This window comes from Aythya fuligula, chromosome 12 (genome assembly GCF_009819795.1).
Source record: "Aythya fuligula isolate bAytFul2 chromosome 12, bAytFul2.pri, whole genome shotgun sequence".
In the NCBI taxonomy this organism is placed as follows: Eukaryota; Metazoa; Chordata; class Aves; order Anseriformes; family Anatidae; genus Aythya; species Aythya fuligula.
In genome coordinates this window covers 11,032,609-11,056,947 of record NC_045570.1, presented here as the reverse complement: position 1 = coordinate 11,056,947, position 24,339 = coordinate 11,032,609, and the positions used below count along the sequence as shown (strand labels likewise).

The 24,339-nt window shown below is 37.6% G+C and overlaps 1 protein-coding gene across 1 annotated transcript in view; it reads left to right on the top strand.

The window, feature by feature from the left end:
• The window catches only part of PEPD (peptidase D), a 134,472-nt gene that overhangs the window by 16,575 nt on the left and 93,558 nt on the right, over positions 1 to 24,339 (top strand). Inside the window, exons 4-9 of the mRNA XM_032195659.1 lie at positions 5,036 to 5,099; positions 6,764 to 6,811; positions 9,086 to 9,147; positions 14,962 to 15,006; positions 20,890 to 20,965; positions 22,399 to 22,445. Coding sequence (XP_032051550.1) covers positions 5,036 to 5,099; positions 6,764 to 6,811; positions 9,086 to 9,147; positions 14,962 to 15,006; positions 20,890 to 20,965; positions 22,399 to 22,445 — 342 coding nt within the window. The remainder of the gene's footprint in view (positions 1 to 5,035; positions 5,100 to 6,763; positions 6,812 to 9,085; positions 9,148 to 14,961; positions 15,007 to 20,889; positions 20,966 to 22,398; positions 22,446 to 24,339) is intronic.

Sequence of the window (24,339 nt, the reverse complement as noted above, 5' to 3'; positions counted from 1 at the left end):
AACAAACAAAAAAACAGTACATGGAGATGAGAATAAGTGTTACGTACTAATTGTGATGGAATAAATCTAATATTTTTAGCCAGAAAAAAATAATGCATAATTACAAGTAAATATTCCTTTGCACCCCAACCTATAGCATTTTTTAAGGTTTCTTTATCTACACTTTCTGCCAAGCTGCTTTTATATCTGGCTATTTATTATAGGGCGGCCTATTTGACAAAGTGATAATTAAATAACTCCTAGCGTTAAAAATCTGAAAAAAAAAAAAAAAAAAATTCCCACTGTGAATTCAGTTGAACCAAATGAAAAAGTTTAGAATAAACTTGAAGGCTATGTTAGGGCATTCAACTGACTGCAACTCCTGCTTCCTAGTTTGTAATGTTTCTCTCCCTTACTCTTTTGATGGCAGTTTTTGTTTGGCCAGTGTCTAAGAGAAATGGAATATTACTTCAGTGTCTGACTTAATGTTTCACACTGTGTGTTTATAGTGAAAATATTGCTCCTCCTCCTTCTTCTCTTCTTCACGTTGCTCCCTCAGTAGAAATTTTGTATATCAAAGTTGTCACTTGTGATCAAAAGGCGAGTCTTTGCTATTTGGCCCTTTAATAAGGCTTCAGCTTTTAAAATTAAAAAGCACATCCGAATTTGAATATTTTCTTTAAAATGTAGGATATCCTTAGCATGTCTCAGTTGCTTCAGAGCAAGAGACCAAGTAGGTGAGCTAGAACGAGGAAGAGGAGGTAGGAAGCAGCAGCAGACTGTAAGCACATTTGGTATTTAACCCAAGACAACTCAAGCTTTTTTTTTGTGATGAGTTCTAAGTGGTGAACTAGAAACAGTCTCTTCTTGTAGGGAACCTTTGGTGACAGAAGGAGAATGTATTACTGTAAATAAGTAAAATCTTGGGCTCCAGCCTGATCTTTCTGACTGCTGTAATCTGTGAGATGCCAGGTTTTTGGCAGGCCTCTTGGGTGACAGGGTACTTGGGCTTGATAGAAGTCTGGAGTTGCTTATTTCCATGAGGAGATAAAATGATGACTTCTGCTATTCCAGAGGCCCACTACTGACATTTCTAATGAACGCTAGGATTTGCTAGGCTGAATTATAAAACTACAGGGAAAGGAGATTGAGCCTTCTGAGGTCTCAAGTGCATTGTTCTCTGTAGGTTTCTGCCCATTTATGTTTACAGTGAATCTAAAAGTTTTTATACAGTTCTTTCCCCCAAAGCCTGTAAAAACTTGGCTGTAGCTTCTGTTCACATCTGCTTACAGAAGTTAATTTTTTTTGGATAGGTAAGGAAATACATGATTCAATAATATTTGGGATCATGTCTTCCACTTGGGTAATTCTTCTAATTAATTTATGACTTGCTGTGGGGTTTTCTGCTTGCAGTCTCTGTAGCGATTAATCAAAATTTTGAAACTGGCAGCCCATAGCAGTTTTACAAAAGACAAAGCCAAACCTAAAAATTGTAACAAATTAACTTATTCTACCTGCCTGAAAGTCATTTATGGAGAGAAGTACACCTAATCTCTATAAAGCATCAAATGTACTGGAAATGATCAGAACTGAATATAACCTTTGGTTTCCATGAGGCCAGTGAGCATTCTGTGCAAGGTATAATTCCCTGTGACAGGGATGGTCGGTGCTCGACTTTAACCTGTTTTGCATTTAAATTGTGTAAAAATGAATCCTGAACCCTGTCACTGCTGAGAAACTGCACTGCTTCTCTCTTGCATTAACTGATGACGGTGCATGAGGACCTTTCACAGCTTGCCACCAAACTGTGAGCTCTGGTGTTGGTGCCGGCAGTAGCTCAGGGTGAGGTTACGCTGGTACAAATTGCCTCTGAATACAGCATGCCTGGATGTAGTTGGAGCTCTGTATAGGAAAAATATGGTGGAGAAGGTTTTAGGATCTAAAGTGTGGGAAGAGCTGGTGAGATGTCCCAGTGGTGGGACGGAAAGTAGCACGTGGGCTGAAGTGGAGAGAGAATGGAAAAGTTTGGAGGGAATAGAGGAAGGTCTCGGTGAGGATCGTATTTGCTTTCCTTTCTCTCTGAGCTTTTGTTTTGCCCTCTTTACTGCTTTTCTACATGTGATGGTATGGAATTTTTCTGCTTTTATGCAGACTTCCATGTGCGTGTTTTCCTTCTGCCTGTACGGTTTTGCAAAGGGTGGGGCTGTGCAGAAAGCTTCCCAGTAATCCATGGGGAGAGGTGGCTTCAATACTGAAATGTTGTGGCTCCCGTGGGATGGGTAGGGGATGGTAGTTTGTGGGAAGTGTATGTGAATTTATTTTACCAGTCAGAGGTGCTAATGAATGACAAAAAGACATGAAACAGAACCTTGAATGCTTTGGAGAAGAGCTGAGAAGTCTTTCTGTACTTTGTGCTAAAAGTTTGCTGGCTTTCTGCGCGAGGCGGCCAGAACAGGACCCGAAGGAGGGATGTGTCTGGGAAGCTCGGAAGCTTGTCAATGGGTGTGATGGAGTCAGAAGTGGCTGAAGGATGACCTGGTTTAATAAACAGAAGCTTAGAACAGAATGGGAAGCTACTGTTTTCTTTCTGTCCAAGTACAGAAAAAAATCCTCAGCCTTGAAAGGATGAGGAGCTAATTGTGTTCCTCAGATGAATGAGAGAATTCGTAAGGGGAGGTGCTGGATGAATTACAGCTGGAATTGAATCGATAATGGTTTAATATTAACTGTAACCAAATTAATTTAGTGGCACTTTGCTGTAGACCATGCAAGTATATGAATTAACAAACCAAGAAAAGGACATCAAAAACAGTTTGTGGAAAGATGTAAGTTTTGTTATTGGCATGTTGAAAAGTGAGATCTACTCTTACTTAAATGGCATTAAATGGAGTTAATAAAATCCAGCACGTCTGTGGGCTTACTTTTAAGAAATGTTTCATTTACAAGAAACAGTTATCAGATTCAAACAATACAGCTAATTGTAAATAGTGCTTTGGAGGTGTTTCTGTAAAGGGTAAAGCATACCCTAAATTACCATTGGTTGTAAATTAACTGGTTTTACAGTGAGGATCCTTCCGATACCAGAGGAATTGGTTGAAACTGTAAAAGAGAACAAAAATGGAAAATGCTAAATCTGTTTATGATGTTTCTGGAATATTAAAGTACTTTAATGTGTGAGGAATGAAGGAGGGGGGAAAAAGAGATACCTACACTGGAAGCAGACTATGCAGAAGTTGGAGGTAAGGGAACTATAAAGTACAGGGTACAGAAAGATAAGGAGATAGAGATATTTTTTTAATTATATGCAAAATTAACCAGGGAGGGAAGATAAATGATAATTCCTTTGCAATTTCAAGCAGTAATGGGAAGAGTCCACAAAAGAAGCATTGCAAATGAGAACTTACAATGAAATGTTTGCGTTACTTTTGAATAATTATTTCACATATAATTAGATTTAAAAAAAAATATCTGCCATTTGCTGCTTTGGAGCCTGCTTTCTTCATGAGAATACTAAAAACATTTCCATGTCGTTGTTTGTGTCTCGGCCCAATATAATTTGGACCACAAAGGAATGTAAAACGAAGAAGTAGTGCACAAGATTGAAAGGATGTCTGAAATCAGAGATGCAGCCAGCTGGCAGCACAGACAGCTATGCCACACGTCTTTGTCACTGAGTACCTCCTAAAAACATTGGGTTCTTGGTCCCACCGCTCTGCAAGTCAGATTCTTTTTTCAGTCTCTGGCCTAATTTGCTCTTTTCCCAGTTGGACTTGTGCTGCTGTGGAGTAATGTTTAAACAACAGAAGTTTCTGTCCCATCGCACCTCTTGCCCCTCTGCTTTCTTGCAGGAAGCAGAACGCACAGAGCACTCCCAGCTCCCCTTCTGTTGTCTGTGTTTTTCCTCCTGTTTCATTCCTCTGAGGAAGGGTGTAGGGTGGGTGTTTTCCTTTTTTCCTTTTTTCCTTTTTTCCTTTTTTCCTTTTTTCCTTTTTTCCTTTTTTCCTTTTTTCCTTTTTTCCTTTTTTCCTTTTTTCCTTTTTTCCTTTTTTCCTTTTTTCCTTTTTTCCTTTTTTCCTTTTTTCCTTTTTTCCTTTTTTCCTTTTTTCCTTTTTTCCTTTTTTCCTTTTTTCCTTTTTTCCTTTTTTCCTTTTTTCCTTTTTTCCTTTTTTCCTTTTTTCCTTTTTTCCTTTTTTATTTTATATTAAGTTTTCAGAAGTCCTGATCATTTTTGTTTCAATATCAGGGGGAGATAGAGATTAGAATTATGGAATTGGAGAGTAAAATCTTGTGAGGGAAGGACTGAGCCATCGCACAGCCACCGTGTGTCACCAGGGCCCCGGGGAAGTACGGGGGTGCTGGGTCATGCCAGCATCTGCAGCGACAGACGGGAAGCAGATCTTTCACGTCACTCCTGCACTATTTTTCCTTTGCCCAACTGGGGCAGAAGAAGGCAGAAATGATTTCATTTTGGACACGGACCATGAAGTTACACACCCTGTTAGGTTAGAGGAGTGAAGCTGTGGGGTCCTGAGGAATAAAGGCTGCAGAACACAGCCCAACAGTCCTTGCTTCGTGCTGTGCCAGGGGGATTACAGCAGGGAAGAGGGTCCTGCAGTGAGTGAGCGCCAGAGCAGAAAATGAGTATCTTGTTCATTCTTCAAATATAACACAGGGCAGAGTGGTCTGGTGCTATTTCAAGGTGCTTCCACCATCTGGTGAGTTGGAAAATTGTACAAAAATGGAAAAGTTATTTTAAAAAAAACCTGTCTTGTGTAGAGTGAATGGAAAAAATATAACTTTAGTTCAGGAGGAGACCATGAAATCCAAGTATTCAGCCTGGTCTGGATTGAAGCATAATGATTTTGTGGCCGTGGCAACTGTTCTGTGTAGTCTACTATTCTGAGAAATTGAATTAAGGTTAGGATTACTAAAACATTCCTTGTATCTGCTTTTTTACTGTGATAGTAGCGGATGTAATTTCTTTGTCTGTGGCCTTAAACTATTAAATGTAGCAGTAAAGCTGAATCCAAATGTTTCTTTTTCCTGTTTTCCAAAGGATTCACCCCCCTGAGTACCTCAAGAAAAAATATGCTGTGGATGAAGTCCACTACGTGACTGAGGTGAGTTGTCTTTGTGTATGAATATTTTTCTGTGAATACAAAATGGACATGTGGCAGTGATTTTACTCCTTATAAAGCTTTTTTTTTTTTAATTAAATTAAAATAAAAAAAAAAGGCTGCTACTTTGAGCTGAACACACTAAAGTCTTAATCCAAAGACCATCTCATAAATAAGTCTGGGGCATCATGAGACCTGTCAGTCTGTATCTTTATCCAACAGAAACATGTTGCTAAATACATTTCTTTTTTTCAATGCCTTGGAGATTTGAGGAGATTGCTGTCAGGGAGATTGCATGTTTTAACTCTGACTGAGAGCCTGCACTTATTTTATGCATACAAAGAGCTTTGAGGAATAGCTGCCTGCCTACCTTATTCTTAGTCCGTGTTGAATCACTCTAATATTTGACTAAGCAACCATTTTCATATTTTTAAATGCAAGTGTGACTTCCTTAGTCAGGTTTCTCATTTTGTTTTTGAGCAGATGTTTATATACTTATGCACCTGGCCAGTCATCTTTTTTTTTTTTTTTTTTGAGGAAGGCTCAGCAGGATGAGGGCAATATTCCTGCCAAGCTCTGTGGTTGATTTTCATGGAGAGCAGCTTGAAAAGGAAGATTCTGATATTTCTGTCCCTGCAGAACACTAACTATGACTCACAAGACCCAAAACTTTTCTGTAATCAGCTGTGAGGATGTTTCATTTCATTTTCATAATGAGTCTAATTATGAAATGAAGTTTGATCCTGTATTTCAGTAGCTGGGGTGGAGGAAGCTGTGCAGAGGTTGCTTTTTGACGTGAGTTGGAATCACACAGAGTGCAGTCAGGCAGTGAAAATTGCAAGTGGAAAATGCATGTTTTGTTTAAAAAATAAAAATCAAGTTTATTTTGGGTCACTTTAGTTGCTTTGGCTGGCTTTCCACCAATAAATGACTTTATTACAGTTCTGTTCTTACTGTTTAGAAACCTCACTGATGAGGAAAAGAGCTCATAAGGTGGAGCAGTACACTTTTCCAACATAAAGGCCATGTTCCACCTGGACTACTTGGATTGAATTTAGTGGCAGCTGAAGCCTGCAATTAAACTATTTAGCTTTCAAAGGTTCTGTCTATAACTTTTGCCTGATTTGCCAAGGAAGTGGTTTTCTACCATCAGGATACTAGGGGCATTTTGCACAGGATGGTTTTATGTCAACAAATGACCCATCTCAGTAGGCATGTAATCCTCATTTTTCATTAAGAAATGAAATTTGGAAATGGTATTTTTATACCTCACTGCCATATGCTTTATTTTATTAATATTATTACTATGCTATTAAGTTATTTTAAAGTTTGTAGAACTGTGCCACATGGAATTATGTTGTCTGTTCATTGCCTCAAGAAATGTTTAGTTCGGTGCCCATGATTCTGCAGCAGCTCTCAAAGCCCAGTTGCTGTTCGTGTATTGAAAGGGCACCATCAACTTAAGCACTGCATCTCCCTAAATATTTTATGATCTGCTGATTCTTGTTGCAGGTGTCATGTAAGAGTAAAATATCTGAAAGGTATGAGAAGAATGATTTTGTCTTTCCAAGTTGTTTAGTCTATATACAGTAAATTTTGATGAAATAGGTATCATTGTAATTATGAGGAAGAAAAAGAAGTAATAAAAATTTAAAACTTCTTTTTAGATATCCAATGTCTTGGCTTCGAAGAAACCTTCTGTGCTTCTTACTTTGGTGAGTGATACTATTCTGAAGAGTAACTACCAGTTTCCTTCAAAAAGGAGATCAGTTCATTAAATCCTTCTATACACTGTCATTCCCTCCCTATCCTTGCCAAATTTGAGGCCATCTGTCTGTATTAATGTATTCTTCTGGCTCCTCTATGACCTCAGGATTTCTAACCTCTGGGTTTCTAGTCTGTGTTCTCAAAAGCTTTACCTGTGCTCTGAAAAAACATGACAAGCCTATCTAATGTTGACTGCGCTGTTCTCCAACCTCTCTAATGCTGCTCAAGCTATGTCATGAGCATATCTGGACTTTTCTTTGGGTACCCCATAAGGATTCAGGGAATTCTTATTGTGCATATACTGGGTTGGTAATAATCACAGAATCACAGAATTTTCTAGGTTGGAAGAGACCTCAAGATCATCGAGTCCAACCTCTGACCTAACGCTAACAGTCCCCACTAAACCATATCCCTAAGCTCTACATCTAAACGTCTTTTGAAGACTTCCAGGGATGGTGACTCCACCACTTCCCTGGGCAGCCTGTTCCAGTGCCTCACAATCCTTTCAGTGAAGAAGTTCTTCCTAACATCTAACCTAAAACTCCCCTGGCTCAACTTAAGCCCATTCCCCCTCGTCCTGTCACCAGGCACGTGGGAGAACAGGCCAACCCCCACCTCGCTACAGCCTCCCTTGAGGTACCCATAGAGAGCGATAAGGTCGCCCCTGAGCCTCCTCTTCTCCAGGCTGAACAAGCCCAGCTCCCTCAGCCGCTCCTCGTAGGACTTGTTCTCCAGACCCCTCACCAGCTTCGTTGCCCTTCTCTGTACCCGCTCAAGCACCTCGATGTCCTTCTTGTAGCGAGGGGCCCAAAACTGAACACAGTACTCGAGGTGCGGCCTCACCAGAGCTGCTGCTAATAATAATAATAATAATAATAATAATAATAATAATAATAATAATAATAATAATAATAATAATAATAATAATAATAAAATAACTTAATAATAATAATAATAACAACTTATGCAAGAAGGGCATGATGGAATGCCTGCAAAATACTCAGAAATGGGCTTGCTCTGGAAGTGGGATGAATGAGTGGAGGTAAAGCCTGCAAACTGCTTCTTCCCCATCACCTTGTCCCCAGCTTTTTTCCGCTGATGTGTTTGGTAAACCTCTCTCGCTGTTATGAGTATCTGATTTGTTGTCTTCAGTCTATATAAGAAATGATTTGCTGACTCCGAGCTTTCCCTTACAGCAAATGCAGTGGCAGCTCCTGGATTTCTTGTTTTCCCATGATAGTTGCCAGACAAGTCTTACAAAAAATCCCTCCTTAGGCAGACGTACAGTATAAGATCTGAGCTTTTTATCCATTAAGAAGATGTCCTAAATACAGTCTTCAGTCTTTTTTCCACACTATGTGTTAAAAAGATGAACCTATAGTTTTATTTCATGTTCTTTCAGAGAAATGAGAGTGAAAGGGAGTATTTGTCCATCTTGCATTCCTTATTGTGCATTTCTGCGCATCAAGTTGTTGATCAGTTGTCTCTCTGAGAGCGTCCCATTGTAGCTGGGAATTTACACAGATTTCTTGTTGAGAGGATGGAGCTGTGATGCTTTCACATTCCTCCCACTGCCACGATGGAATTCATAGAGAACGGCAGAGCTCTTCTCTTAGCGTTGGCTGAAGGGAGACGTGGTCCTCTACTGTGGTCTCATTCTAAATACAGAGCTGTACTGCTGCTCCACAGGGTTTCCCATATGCATGTCAGAAGTGTTCGTCTGCTGTGAAGCAGCCAAAATCCTCATGCTTATGCTACTTGCTTGAATGGAAAGCTGTAGGGAAGCGGCATGCAGATTTAAATAGTAAGCATTGCCAAGGCAGTGTGGAATAATTTATTTTTAAATGAAATTACTTTAGAAGAAACCTTGCCTGTTTGTTATTCGCTTGCACTTTATTATCGTATAGGTCTCTTAGCGCCTTTCAAGGCTTAAGGGAATTGGAAATCCAAGTCTGCCATTTTCCTAAGCAGCATATCCTAACCTGAGTTCCATGCTGGTCTCCTTTGAAGCAAATGATATCTTAAATTGGTTTACGTTTGAACAAACTGTCTGGTGTTTTTTTTTTGGTTGTTTTTTCTTTTCCTTTTTGTAATAGCAATTCAAGGAAATGTACAAGTTTTCCTAAAAACTTAGTGCAGTTATGTTCTCTCCATGATTTAAATTTTAAATACTTGTATTTGGCTCAGAATCATGGTCCTTTTAATCTTTTTTCCCTCCCAAGCGCGGTGTTAATACTGATAGCGGAAGTATCTCCAAAGAAGCTTCATTTGAGGGAATCAGCCAGTAAGTGACACAGCTTTTTATGTATTAATTGTTTTATGGTTATATTTAATTAATTTTTATTTCACATTTAAATGATTCTTTTCCTGATGACATAATGTTGAATGGCAAATCAAATGTATTGATACTTCTTTGGAATAAAACTTTTGATGTGTTTCTAATGATTTGAAAAGTTTGTGGGGGGAGATTTGGAAATCTTTTACATCAAAGATCATCTGATGTTTTTTGTGTTTGCTTTAAGCAGCTAAAACCAAACAGACCCACCCCTAATTTCTGTTTCCATTTTTAGGGATAGAATATTTGATTTTCAGATTTCAGAAACATGGATTTTTAAGAGTAGCTTCTTTCTGTTTTTGACTTCCTTGTACAGTGTTAAGTCAGGTATTAGGAATTCTGGTATGCAAATTTTTTCTGAAAAGATACAGAATTACATGTCCAAAATAAAAGATCACCTTTCTGCTTAGAAATGACCTTTTACTGTCCCCTTATATTGTATTTTTATGGAGTTTGGCTACTAGTAGACTGAAAATGTCATCCTACATGAAGTATTTTGAAAAGGCAGTTAATAAAAATACATCAGAGACTGCTTTTGGAAGTGCGGATGATGACCTCAATTTTGAATTAAATGCAAATATTTTTTTTGATATCCTAAAATGAGATCATTTTTCATTTTATCTCAAACGTATGGCAGAAAAGAAACAAAACTTCCCATTAAAAAGTCTGTTAAAATAAACACTTGTGCTGAGATGTTGAGTAGGTGGCCTCTTTTGTGATCCTTGACTCCTGGTCACCCTGCTGTATTTTTCCTCCATCTACCTCTGTCCGCAACATATTAACTCTGAAGTGATAATTGCAGTGCACAGAATTTACTACGATTCTGGGCAATCATTTGTATAGTCAGATAGCACGTGTTCTCCTGGGACAGTCTTTTTTCCATGTTATGTGAACTGAAGTCTGGAATCTGATCCCATAATTACTTTGTTCTCTCTTCCACAACCTACATGGAAACTTAATGAATGTCAGGATTATTGGGGACCCTGCTGGCAGACATTTAGACATCTTTTGCTGGCCAATGAATAAAATATAACTATTTCAGAACATAATCAAACCATTTTGAATGAATATTTGTGTCCTTTCTGTTGCTTTTACCAAGGAGATATTTAGTTACCTTATGCTGTGCAGGTACAGATGGACTCCAAAATCTGTGCAGAGAGATGCCTTCAGTTTTATCTGAGACACCTCCACATGAAATATAAGCAGTTACTAACTCCAGCAGTAATTCTTTTTGGGAAACATGTACAAAGGTCCATTTGAAGTATCAAAATTCCTTTTTCCTCCTGAATTTCACTGAGACACTGGAGTGTAATTATTAACATGTTCTATTACTAGTCAACATTAATGTAGGAAGCCACTTGACACTTGACTTGAGATTTTGATAGTGTGTACTCTGAAGCACTTCAATGGATTAATGGTATTTTCTCTCTGGCTTCCCAGTTTGTGGTAAACATGCTCTTTGTTTGCTCCAATTAGAGTACTTCAGTCTTTAGGGGAGCTTTCTGGCAGTTTAGCAGATAACTCTTTTGAGATGTGCTCCCCCTCTCCACCCCTAGGCACTGAACTGTTCATTTTGCTGCCTTTGACAGATCTGGTTAGTGTCTTCCTCTCTACTCCCATACTTGCAGTATGGGAGAGTGCTCATTGATTTTGTTGTTGAATATTCTGGAGATCCACTCCATCTCACCTCTTCTGACAGATACAGTGCCCTCAAACCACTTCTCACTCAAGTCTTTCCTTGATCTCCCTAACTCCTACTCCTGTCGTCTCGGGGGGCTGTCAGTTCTGTCATTACAGTGCGCTCAGCTTCTGTGCCCGCGGTGCACAGCAGGGAGATTGAACGCTGCAAACCGAGGGTGTGCACGAGGGGTGAACTTCCTTTTAAAGTCTGCGCTCAGATTTTTGTAACCATATGTAAACCAACCAGTTCTGCATTTCTTTTTGACACAGACCTAAACCAAATTCAGCATTGCTGCTTTTGGGTTTCTCCTCCCTCTCGTATATCACGTTCCTTTACTGAAACTTGTGTATTTCTAAGGTATTGATCTCTTCTAAGAGTACTAAAACTGTTGAGCTTGTACCAAACAATGCGTTCTTTCACACCATGCTCCCCCATGCCTACCAGTGATTGCACATTTTCCCGTCCCACTGTCCTTTGCTTGGCGAGGCTCTGGTTTAGCTGTAGGGTTGTACTTTATTCCTGTGTTCTTGTTTGTTTCTGTTTTCTGGCTACCTGCTCAAGATGTATTTGCTTTCTAGGGCTCTTTTGTGTTTCTCCTAGTCCCATTTGTCTTATATTCTCCTAGACTGACTATGCTCCAGTGGTGTGTAGTGTTTTGTGTTTTTTTTTTTTTTTTTTTTTTTTCCTATGGATAATTGTGGAAGTAATGTATCACTTCCTAAAAAGCAGAATCTTGCTCTCCTTGCAGGCTGTTCATCTGCTCCTGTCAGAAGCTATTTCTTTCTTGCCCTAATGATGTCGCTTCCCTGCCTTATTTTTTCAACCTTTTGAACTTCTTCTGGAACATAATTATCTAAATTACTAGATTATTTTTTGCAGTGTACTAAATAGTCACTTGGAGCAAAGTGACTACTGTGGTCACGGGTTATTTCTATGCTCACCCTGATGATCACCCCTAAGTTATTTTTCTTCTGCTAGCAATTATCAAACTTGATTCTATGCAGATAACAGAGCCCATAATAGTGAATCATATCAGAACTTCTATTATTTTATGTTATAGCTGTCTTCTGTAGCAAAGTATGCTTTATATTTAAGAGCTTTTATTTATTTATTTATTTAAAGGGGAGTAGGGCTGGTATGTTGCTGCAGTCTGTAGAAATGAAGACTTGCTATACTTGGAAAATTATCCTGCTCAGTAGTAGATAGTCCTGTGGTTCAGCGGAGGCAGAAGTGTGGGACAGTGACCTAATACCTGGACCATTTGCTAATGTTCTTGCTGCTAACTCCCCTGAAGACGGCTCCATTTGCAACTGCTATGAATCCTACCAAAATTACTTGCCCTCACTTACTCCAGGTAGTGTAAATGTAGAAGGCAGATTTCCAAAGCAGTTCTAATGTATTATTTTCCAGAAATATGAACTTTTGTCTGCCAGTAAAGGCTAGCTCCTTTTTTATTTTCTTTTTCTAATTCATGGAACCATTTTTTCAGTCTGGAAAAATATACAGGAATTTTTAAAATCTAATCATGTGGCTGTTACGTAACACTTGTAAAAATGTTCTGAGATTTGTCTTACCACATAGAAAATAGATTTGGAACTTGTATGCCTAAACAGTAATATGCCACAAACTCCAAAATACTGTTGACAAAGCTTTACTCACCATGTTAGGTGCTTTTCTTTATCCTCAGAATCTATTAATGTAAATGATAGACAGTTCAAACAATTATACTTAATGTTTAATGTTTTTCGATTAATTTATTTGTCTCAAAACTGCACCTGTTGGGTATGATGAAGACTAGCTAACTGCTTGGCCAAGGCTAATTCACTATTGCTGGTAGCAGGGTCAATCATTAGAGGAAAGATTCTCCATATTGAAGACAAGTAGGAATTTCCAACATGTTATAGTAACACATTAGAATAAAGTGTTTTTATTTTTTTTTTGTCACCATATATACTTTCTAAACTGACAAAAAAAGACTCATACAGTCTCTTTTGTACAGGAGGCATTGATTTCTAATCTTTTTTTTAAAAACTAATGAAATTGTCTTGCATGTTAAAGGACAAGTGAGTATGAAATCAATTTAAACATGCCATTCAATGTAATATTTATTAGTTCTGTGTTGATTAAATGGGAGTATTGACACATTACAGATTACAACAGTAGCAAATGTCATTTTTTCTTCCTCAAGACCACATCTTTCATCATCAAATATTGTCAATTTGCAAATTGCAGTAAAATGTAGAATTGGATTGCTCTACATGATCCTCTTAGCACTAGGGCAGACCGTGGTTTTTAAAAGTAAATTGATTATTGTCTAGCAGGATCTAAACTTCTGGGTAGGATAAGGTAGGATTATTTTATACAGAACTTTGTGCACAAATGACATGAATTAATCACTATTTGTGCACTCCTGTTAATGATGACATGCTCTTCCCCTTGAGCATATCATTTAACAAGTAACTTCTGGAATGTGGCTTCTTTAGCTGCCTTGTTCCTAATGAAAACAAAGCATAATTTGAGTAATAAGCTTTAGATGTTTAGCAATCATAATCAGGTGATCCTGTGACCACTTAAAGAGTACACTTGGTTACCACAAACTAAACAGAATTGAGATGGTTCAGTCCTTAATCGTTGGCTTCTTTGAAAAAGCTACATACAATACATTAGATTCTCTTCTAAATCTGAATTGATGCTTTGTCCTGCAGATCTAAGATCTTGTTTTATATGTACAATATATCAGTCTCTCTTTCACGAGGGAGAGCTGCAGTTCTTTTCGTGACCTCCTGCATCCTCTCCACCTCCTCCCCCCCGCACCCTTTTGTTTTAATCCTGTTGCCTTTCTTTTTGTTCAATTAGTTTTCCAAATTGCCACCAGCTAGTTTTTAAGGAGCTGCTGCATGGTAGGTGGTCCCAGCAAGCAAGTAAAACTTGCATTTCTGGCAGCATAAAGATAACTTCATGCTGCCAGAAAGATGATGAACCAGTGACTTTGCTATCTAAGGATGCAGAAAGACCCTGGTACAATTAGAATTAACTTCTAAATATTTTTTAATTGGATTTGTGCTTTAGTTGATCCCTTTTTGAGGTATTATGAGTAGCCAATAACCTGAAGTAGATTTATTTTTTCCTTCAAAATCGTGAGAAAATGAATTGTTGCCTTATAACATTCGTCTGAAGATCTGTTGGGAGCTTTGGAGCATTTTAATTCTCTTAAATGCCCTAATTGAAGAGCCAGCAGTCCAGAGTCAGACAAAAGTATCTTTGATGCAGAACGTTCCTTAAGCATTTAAATTGTTAGCATAAAAACCCCTCAAACAATGCTTGAAAATTCGTTTGTGTTCTACTTAATTACTTAACTTCTTACTCCATTGGCCACTGTAATGTTATTGTTTAGAGAGTCTTAAAATAGTTCCAAGAAAGCATGAATAGGTAATGCAGAAAATAAACAGAAAAAAAAAAAAAAGTTTTGGAGGTGGAAGCTTTCACTTTGCCTCTTCTGCAGATGACAAAAGAAGAGGAGAGGTTATCTGCCTTTTCACAGTCTTCGTCTGAGCAAACATGTTTATCACATGCCATGTTTTGCACAAGCAAAAATTGGAATGTGTAAAACAAAGGGTGAAATTAGCAATTTACTGTACTTAAATTCACTGAAGGGCATTTGGGGAGTGAAGTTAAAATCACAGAAGAGTTTTGATTGGAAAGGACCTCTGGAGGTTGATCTGGTTGCACTCGTAGCAGTGAATTGGTAACTTAAAATTTTACCTTTGTCAAAAGAAATTCTCCAAATACTTCCTGAACATGCTGTTACTCTGGTTTCTGCATGTTCTTAGAAGCATGTATCTGGTTTAGTCTTACGTATTTCAACATGAAATACTTGCGCAGTGAAGATGAGCGTGTGCTTTCTTTTCAGTGTGAGTTACTCTGATCAGTACTAAATTCAGATCTAATGTTAGCCTTTGCAAGTTTTCATATCCTCAGAGAAGACACATTTAAAAAAAATCAACAGACTAGTAACTATGCTATCTCTGCCTTTGTTTGCGTATTTGTTTTTTATGTTTTTTTTTTTTTTTTTCTGTTTCTAGATTCAATGTGAACAACAAAATCCTTCATCCTGAGATTGCAGAATGGTGAGTAGTGTAAAATCTTTCCGTTTGAGTAGTTGAGCATGCTTATATTGTGAACCATTGCTTCAGAGACGTTCCTTAAGCAGAAGCTCTTAGTTTACTATATGTTTTAAGTTTAGTCAGGTTTCACATCGTGGGCTGGAAATGAGGTACAAAAGTAAAAATATGCTTAGGTAACAGCATTGAGAAGTGAAAAATTTATGTAACATTTCTTAAGCCTCGAGTCTGGATATAAATTTTCATAGAATGTGTTTGGAACTAAGTCACATTTGTGTGGATGTGAATTTGTATGAATAAGAATGGAACTGAGGATAATTCATATTCTAGCAATGAAAATCAAAGGCAGATGAAAACTATGTCCGAACAGGTAATATTTAATAAGGTGTTATTACTTCTCTAGGATCTATTTTAACAGCATTAATTTTGTTGAATTATTACTCATGTAGCTATACTTGGTAATTTTAGGGGAATTCTACTACAGCTTATCTTGAATAGAAAAATTAGTGTGTGTGACTAAGTGTATTAGTAACTTACAGTGCACTGCATTTTACCAGCTTTCCTCTTTTGGTCAGTGTTGTTGACTTTGTCCTCAGAATTGCTTCATAAGTAGGGCTTTTTAGTTTTCCATTTAGGAAATTAACTGAAGACATAACACAGAGGATTTTTGTAAATGAATTAGATTTTTATATAAGTGTTTTGAGTGTATTTATCTGGAAATGAGGAAGCAAATCCTTGGTTAAGAGAGATAAGCTGAGAATCTTGAAATACAAACAGGAAAGTGTGCACTCTGGCTACCACTGCTCGTCCTTCTTGCATAATACCATAACCAGGTTCTCCAAGTGACCTGGCAAGCTGTGGAGCAGTGGAGCTACATCTTTTTGTGCCCTGTTTCTTGTCTGCATTCGTGTGTACTCTTGTTAACAGAGAAGGATGAGGGACAGGAAAGGGAACATGGAGAGGCCTGGTCAGATTTCCAAGCTTTGATCTGTAGGTACGAGCGCACTGCAAGGAGACAGAGAATTCATGCTGCAAAGGGTTTTGGATTATGGCTACAAGCATGTTCCCAAGTCAGCTTTCCTGGAACCATTCACCGTACCAAAGTGTCACCTGATGGTGATGTCTCTGTGGATTGGTATAGGAGAGAGGGTTAAATCTTCAGGAACCTCAGGGATGGACACAGGTGAGGTCTGTGCCTTAAGGTGACCGTAAGGACATAGCAGTAAGGCAATACAAAGGCAAAACTTGGAGATGTTTGTCTTGGTATGGAGAGAGTTTCTTCTGCAAATGGTGAATGCTAGTGCAGAACTCTGATTGTTGCCCTCGCTGTGATCTTATGTGGGGAGAAATACTTGAACACTCAGTATGTACACTCTCTGTACTTGGCTTTGAAGAAAATGGAGTTTTAAGTGAAACCAGAGTTCTTATTTGCATTCAAGAGTGTTTTGAAAAGATTTTATCAATTTTGGGGGCTTTTGTTTTAAGTTAAAGTTATGTTAAAGACCATTGTTAGGTTTTAAATATCTGGTGAAATCAGTATGTGAATGACAGGCTCCATATATTAAAATTTCCTAAATTAGAAATGTCCTTGGAATCTCAAGTTACTGCCCAAGAAGCTTTCTTTGGAAAACAGTAACATTTTTAGAATTAAGAACATTTTTATTTTGGAAAGGTGAATTTTTGGTGGCTATTTGATATATGCTAGGGCAGGGTATCGCTTCATTTGAATCATATGCTTGCATTGATGCACACATTTCAAATTCAGCAGCTCTGGACTGTTCTGTTTTATGTGGTACTTGTCAGAAAAACGCCGTTATGTCAAAACTGCCAACGAAGTAAAAGGGCTGAGCTTTCCAAACCAGCCAGGAAGAACTGTGAGCTGCAAAAGACATCTCTAGTATTCTCTTGTCTTCTAATAAAATGTAGAAAAAATGGTTCAATACTGACAAGGGGCAAAGTGTTTGTGGTTAAGGATCTGTTGCCTCCCTTTTTTTATTCCATTCTTTTTCAAGATCTCATATTTTTTTCTGACTTACTATGCAACTTCAGAATAAACCAGGAAAGAATTTCACTTTAGACTGAGTATTTTAAGTTCAGCAAAAGGGTGTTTTTTACTTTTTTTTAAAGTATGAATTTAGACATTTAAACACTTTTTTAGGGTTGTCTTTTAAATCTGATGCTGAATGTATACAGAATTATTTATTCCATTGTTTTGAAAAGAAAACAATATATTGATTCTACTGTTTTGAAAAGAAAACAGCATCTGAGAAGACAAATTCCAAATTAGTCCAATTTTTCTTTCTACTGATGAGAAAGAAATTTTAATACACTAGCAGTTAATGAAATGGGCTTTTTTTTTAACTTTTTTTTTTTTTTAACTGTACAGCAATATTGTGTATCATAATTGTTGGTGTTGTAAAGCTGAGCACAAGCGTTTTGTGTTATCAGAAGTTTTTATTTATCTTTCAAAGCTCTAATGTGCTTTTTGACTTGTCCAAGATAAACTCCTGCATTTGGTGTTTGTGCAGCTGTCTTCCAGAACGTTACCATAATGCTTCTCCTTTGCCCACATGCTGTTGTTGGATTTTATACTACTTCAGTTAGAAAGTTTTTTTATGCTGAAGCTTGCAAAAGAGCATAAATGTATCAACTGTGGCAGAAATTTGCATAAATAAAATGTAGAAATATAACAGCAAAAAAGAAAAAAGGGTGAAGACAAGGCAGGAGTGCAGAGTCTGTTGCTTGGACAGCATCTATGCTTTCTAGGTGGTCTGTAAGCACAGTTTTTAGAAGGACAAGAGGTGGAGGATGTACCCGGCTGTGTTCCATGTGTGTCATGGAAAGTAGTCATTAACATTGCATGCATATAGTAAAAACAACAAAGCAAGATGACTGATGAACACCGAACTGATAACTAGCAACAAATACTTCTAAGGGCATATTCAGGAATATTGAGTGCACATGGAGAGGGAAATATTTGTGCATCTTTGAGGAAAGCACTGCTTTAGGAAAATGCAGTTGAATTCTCCAAGTTCTAGGCTCATAATTGCCTAGAATTTTGCATGCTCTTGATTAGTCGGAAATAGTTTGTGCATGAGATTTGGTGTCTAGCCCCTTAAAATGACCAAAGTAATTTCAGAATAGGAATGATACTTGCTTGTACTAAAGCTTTTCTGTTGGATGACTGGCATGTGTGAAAAGATGACCTCATATGGCAAGTGCAAATAAAAGTCCAAAGTATGTGCAGAAGAGGAAAGTGAGGAAGAAGTGTCTTTACACTACTAAAAAAAAATAAAAAAATTGTAGGTTAATTCTGAGTGTGTTAAACTTGTGCTTCTACTTTGTCTTGATTTCATTGAGTGGTTTGCCTGTTGATTTAAGAACTGCATTGCGTGCTAAATTTGTACATTTTTGCAGTTGCATTAGCTGGAGCCTGGAAATGATTTGTTCCTGCTAAAATATTAATGAATGTATTCAGTGTGTAACTGGTCTGAAAGCTGCTCTTAGTAGAACATTGAAGTTCACATTAGTACGCAGAGGTAGGGCTTTCTAGCATTATCTTCGAAGTGGGAGGGAAAAAAGTAAAGAAAACCCTGGATCATTCATCACCCATGAAATTATGCTGCCTTGCTAACAAAAAGTGCAGAATTGGCAACACTTCAAACCTGGCTTGGGTGAGTGCTGCTTTTTATCACAGTCCGTCAGAAGGTGCTAAAATACCCTTCTGCCACCCAGATATTCTGGTGGGAGCTCCATCGACAGTTGGAGTCAGCATAGGAGCCCAGTGACTTCTTCTTAGGGGATCTGCTTGTGAATAAAGTTGATGTTGTTTTCTGCATGATTGTACACACTCTGTCTCCCCTACTAACAGTTGGGTAGTGATTTTTGGTGGTCTCAGAATGACTAAATGTTTTCTGTAAAATGTTTCAGTGCTTGACCTTGGGTGATAGAAGGTGGTGAATTCTATACAAAGTTGAACTCTAAGGCTAAATATGAATTTGTATATGCAAAAAGATACCAGAGCAGTTGTGATTTCAAATAAATACCTTAACCCTGAATGAAGCCTTATGATCAAGTCAAGTAAAATAGATTTTAATAGTGTTTGCACTTGCAGCTAAGCAGTTACTAAGCTGTATTACTACCAGATCCCAATAAAGAGATGAGACATCTGAATTATGAAACAGCCTATTTTTCAAGCACTTGCAGAGCAGGAATATGTACTGTGTATTGAAAGTAATATAAAGGCACATCAAACAAGTATTAAATTACCCTGCTAGCACATGCAGTCTTCCGAAGAACAGAATTTAAAAAAAAAATAGAATCTGTAAGCCTTTTGCTACCTCATTCTAACACGAATATATTTGAGCTACTATTTTTTGTCTCAGCTAAAAAGCAGAAGTTTGTTTCCTCATCCATGGTGAGGAGCTTATATTGTTCCAGTGTGGTTTTTTTCACCTTGGTGCACATTTTAAAACGTAGTACTTCTCATTCTCATTGTGCATAATGATCTTACTGTGTTATATTCCAGTTTAATAAGGTGGTCTAATCCATTCCCCTCTGCTGTTTTCCTGTTTGTAAGAACATTATGATTGATCAACATTTGAAAAAAAAAAAAAAGGTATCTTGATTCTTGCCAGAAAAGTTGTATTTGAATGGGAGTGGCTGTGCCACATAGCAGTGCAATCGCTGCCTGTGGGAAATGCTCTTATCACACATTGGAGGCCCTGATGGCTCAGTAATCTGTTTCTGGACTCATTAAAACAAACTACAGGAGCAGAAGTATAGTAAACAGTTTTCTATAGCAGTATAAGTTGAAGCAAGTTCTAATAAAAAAAGAGGTGTCTTGGTGACAGTTTCAAAATATAGCAGTTATGGTACTTTGTAGCTGCTCCAAGCTCTGGAATGGAATTGGAAAATACAATTTAAATATTTTCACCCGCTTCAATAGATGTAGTTCTGTTCTTTGTAAACAGCAAGTAAATACTTCATGGCTGCCTTAGAGACAGACATGAGAAATATTAAATCACTATGTATAGCAGTAGCAGAGTAGGCAATTTTCAGTAGAAGGTATGGAGCTGTCTCTGCTGCCCTGTTAGTATCACACAAGATAGCTGCTTTTATTTCAAATAGTAAATGAAATGATAAAAAGCAGTGCAAGTAGATAAGAGTTTAATGGTTCAATGTTAATTTTTTTAGATGAGTTCAGAACTGAATATCAAGGCTCGTGTATATAGGTGCGTTCAGCATCATATAAGGCATGAAGAACAGGGCTTTTCTGTTTTGTTTTTCTGGAAATATTTGAAAAAGAGCGGGCATTGTGGCTGCAGGTTCTGCCTCTGTGGTTTCTGAATTTCATGGTTTGGGTCTTTTTAAATACTAAACAGACATAAAATTTATTCCCTCCACTTCCCCTTGAGGTACTGCAAGTAGGTGGGAGTTGGGATTGTGCTGAATAGAAATTCTGTAGCTCTGGAAATTTCATTATGTAAAGTAGTTTCAAATTGTGTTTAAAAAAGTAAATCAAGTATGCTTGTAGAAATGTTCCACTTGAAGTAGTGTTTGAGTGATGACAAAGAAATCCATTGCTTTTGTTCCAAATGTATTGTAGAATGAGTTGAAAAAATGTTGATTGGACCACTTGTTTATTCATATTGAAATAATACAGGGTGGTGTTTGGAATGCTATGATTTTCCTTTGTAAGATTGTTTTGCTAATGGTGAACCAATGCCAACAAAACTTCACTGTCATGAATACTATAATAGCTCTTCGCTCTTGAGGTGTACTTGATCTAATTTTACTGTAGGTGATGAATATTATTTTCAGGTTATTTTGTATTCTTAAGCTGAAAAGTTGCAACCTAACCTGATATGTGTTCTACTTTTCTTTAAGTCGTGTGATTAAGACAGACATGGAATTGGAAGTTCTGCGCTACACCAATAAAATCTCCAGTGAAGCTCATAAAGAGGTAATAGATCCTTTACTGTTAATAATTTTTGCTCTTAGTGTAACAGTAGTACTCAGAAAATGTTCCCAGCAGCCCTGAATTGCTTAGTAATAAAATAATGGAAAGGCTGGATAGAAATAAGAGGGTAATATCCCTCCTATTACAGCCCAGTAATATACCTTGCATTGTCCTTGAACTCACTGGTGCATTTGCAATGTGTGAGAAATGAAGTGTGGTTTTGGTTAAGAGCTGGAGCCTCAGCAGAAGGTGACCTGCTTGCAGTCTATCTGTCCTGTATGCACAAATACTTGTATAGTGATGGAGAAAGAAGAGATTAGGATGATTTTTATTCCGGCCCATGTAAGTGTGTGCAGCTCTGAAAAGTTTTACTCCAGCAGTTTGCTCAGCCCTTATAAACTGAGGGAGTGTTTGCATGCACAGTGGAGGAGAGTGCAAGTTTCCTTAGATTGCTCCTCAGAGCAATCTGCTCTGTATCTGCTCCCACTCCCCTACGCCCCCAGTACAGTGCTTCAACATGCTGTTCTGTCAACATAACAGCATGGCAAAGATAAAGCCAGGCTGAGCAAGGCTGCTCAGGTTGGACCTGGCACGCTATCAGTAGTCATATTGCTCTACTGGTATTGATGGTAACATTGATCTGAGTATCCGTCCTTCTCTGTATAGTGACACAGGGGTGCCGTGAGTTCTGCACAACGACCACAGGGAGCTTAGGGAAAAGCAGCTGATGCGGTTACTGATTAAACAGTTGTCTTTGCCCTGGCTCCACAAACTTCTGAACTGTGAAGCATGAAAATATTTTAAAGAGAAATTGTGAAGTTGCAGTTTGAATAAAATCATTTGCATTTGTTCTCTGTGGTCCTTCCTAATCCTTGAATAATCTCATCCCATCTGAGACAATTCCTTCCCTAAAGAAGCTGCCTAGAACTTTCGTAATACAGAACCAGGCAAAGGAATAACACTGGTGCATGTTTTCAGCAAATCTGAGAGCAAAATTCAGACTTATGAGGTGTTAGCAGTGTTGACTCTAGTAGATTTCTGTTGATTCAAAGTACAAAAGCGAATCTTCCTTTGTAGCATATTCCAGCTCAGTTTTGTTTTGCTGGTGTTTCATGTGCGTAAAACAAAAGGACTTGCTGCCAAGTTCACCAGAGCTTTCAGAATTAAGCTTTGGTATTTTGATGAGCTGCACTTCATTAGGATATACTTTGGCAATTAAACTTGCTTTATTGCTGGAGACTGTAGGCATTTATAAAGATTAAAATGAGTTTGATTTCTAATGTAGTTTTAAAATGCATTTACTAATGTAAATTTAAATGAAGTACAGATGATATTTTTGTAATATAGGTTCCTCTGGAAATAGTCATAAGTCATAAATTTATAAATATGTAATTCCCTCCTGTTAAGAATGTCCCGTGTTAATATGTATCTTACAGGTAATGAAGGCAGTAAAAGCTGGTATGAAAGAATATGAGCTGGAAAGGTAAGAGGTCTTTTAATAAGTGTGATAAGAAGGAAAAGCTCTGTTTGTAGCAGGGCTTGATGCAATATCTGAAGCAAGGCAGTAGCGTTGATTCAGTAGAGACTGAGAGCTCATTTCTGCTTGAAGACTGTTTTAAGAATTATTATTTTGAGGTGGCACCTCATCAGTTTTAGAGATGTATTTGATGATGGTTGATTACGTTTTTGTCATGGTTTAGCATAGTATAATTTTCTTCCTGGAGTTTTAGTAATTTACAGAAGCTTTAGGAAATAGCTGTTGTTATTGTTTGAAGGCATCCAATAAAACGGTGTTTATGGATAAACATTGCCCTTATGCTAGTTATGCTTACAAGACTACAGTATGAGTGTTTAAGAAGCTTATAAAAGGCTGTATTCAATTACATTTTGCTTACAATTACAAGTTGGTATTGCCTGTACAAGGAGCTCATCTCACAAGTGTGGTGGATATTATTAGGGCTGTTAAGAAGTCAACAAGAGTACAGGATATTTCTCTGTATTGAAGAAAATACGTTGTACAAGCATGTATAGGAGGGTTTGGCTCCTTGCAACTGTGACGGTAAGTGATGTGTCTAGATACAGCGTAAACATTGCTTCCGCTTTTAAATCAATATTTACATTGGATCATCATCTTACAAAACATGGCTTTGATCACCGAGTCCACTTGTTTTTAGCTCACATACAGTAATCTTAATTTTGAAGGTATTATGTAATGGAGAATTATAAAATAGTGATAATATCTCAATTGCTGTTATTTCTTGACAATCATTTTTCAAATGTTAGCAAGCTGGCTAATTGGATGTCCTGTGAGGGGAAGAATAAAGTGACCTCAGTGTTTATTACCAGGTTTTTAAGTTAGCTCATAAAACAAATAATACCTATAGTTTTTCTGTATTCTATATGTTCTAATGTTACATTTAAATGGACTCTGTAGGCTTGTACTCTGTAGACTGCTTCAAATTGCAGTTATAGATGCTACCAGGCAACTGGGAAAAAATACATTGCATACATTCCCACATTAACTTTATTAATGCTCCTTGTATTTGTGTTCATTTTACTTACTGCCCATGTTACACATGCTGATAGTGAAATTTTGGCTCTGGAAGTCAACGGTAATAAAAAGAGAATCCACGGAGCAGAGTTTGCTCTCAAATGCTTTTAAATGTCAGGAGCCTGGCAGTTCGGTTTAAATGTCACACAACAAATATATATACTCTTCTCTAAGTCTATGAGGTATATTGCATTTTCACTCCAGGACTTCCATTCTTCTTTGTCTAGGTTCTTCAATATATGTGAACCTTTTGAAAAGATTATTTGTGCCTTTCAAAATAGAATAAAAAAATAAAAATCAGGCAACTGTCTATTAAACCTACTTAAAATTGCCTTCTGTTCTTCCATATGCCTTGACAGGTTACACTTCTTGAAAGAGTTTGAGGTTATTTCACTAATGAAAGAGGTCTTGGCAGACTATCTATGCAGCGTCTGCCTTTGAGACTATAAATAGAATTTAAGTTTCTGTTGCTGCACGGAATTCATCCTTGCACCAGTTTCTGTTACCTTATTGCTTAGGGAAGAAGAGTCCTAAAAATGCAAAACTGCAATTTCCCCACCTTTCTGACAAATAAATGCATGGCTGCAATGTTTAAAAATAAATTTATAAATTTAGAATCAGTCTAGGAAATCTGTGTTCTGTATACAGGTAGATCCATTTATGTAGTCTAAGAAGGAAGTTTTCAAAGACCTAAAAATAGGTAACATCCAAAAATAGACAACTTCTTTTGAAACTGTAGATATTTTTTCAGTTTTTTTCCTTGTCAACAGGCTTGTTAGTTTGCATTCAGCAGATTTGGCACATCTAGAATCAAGGGATGCAGAGA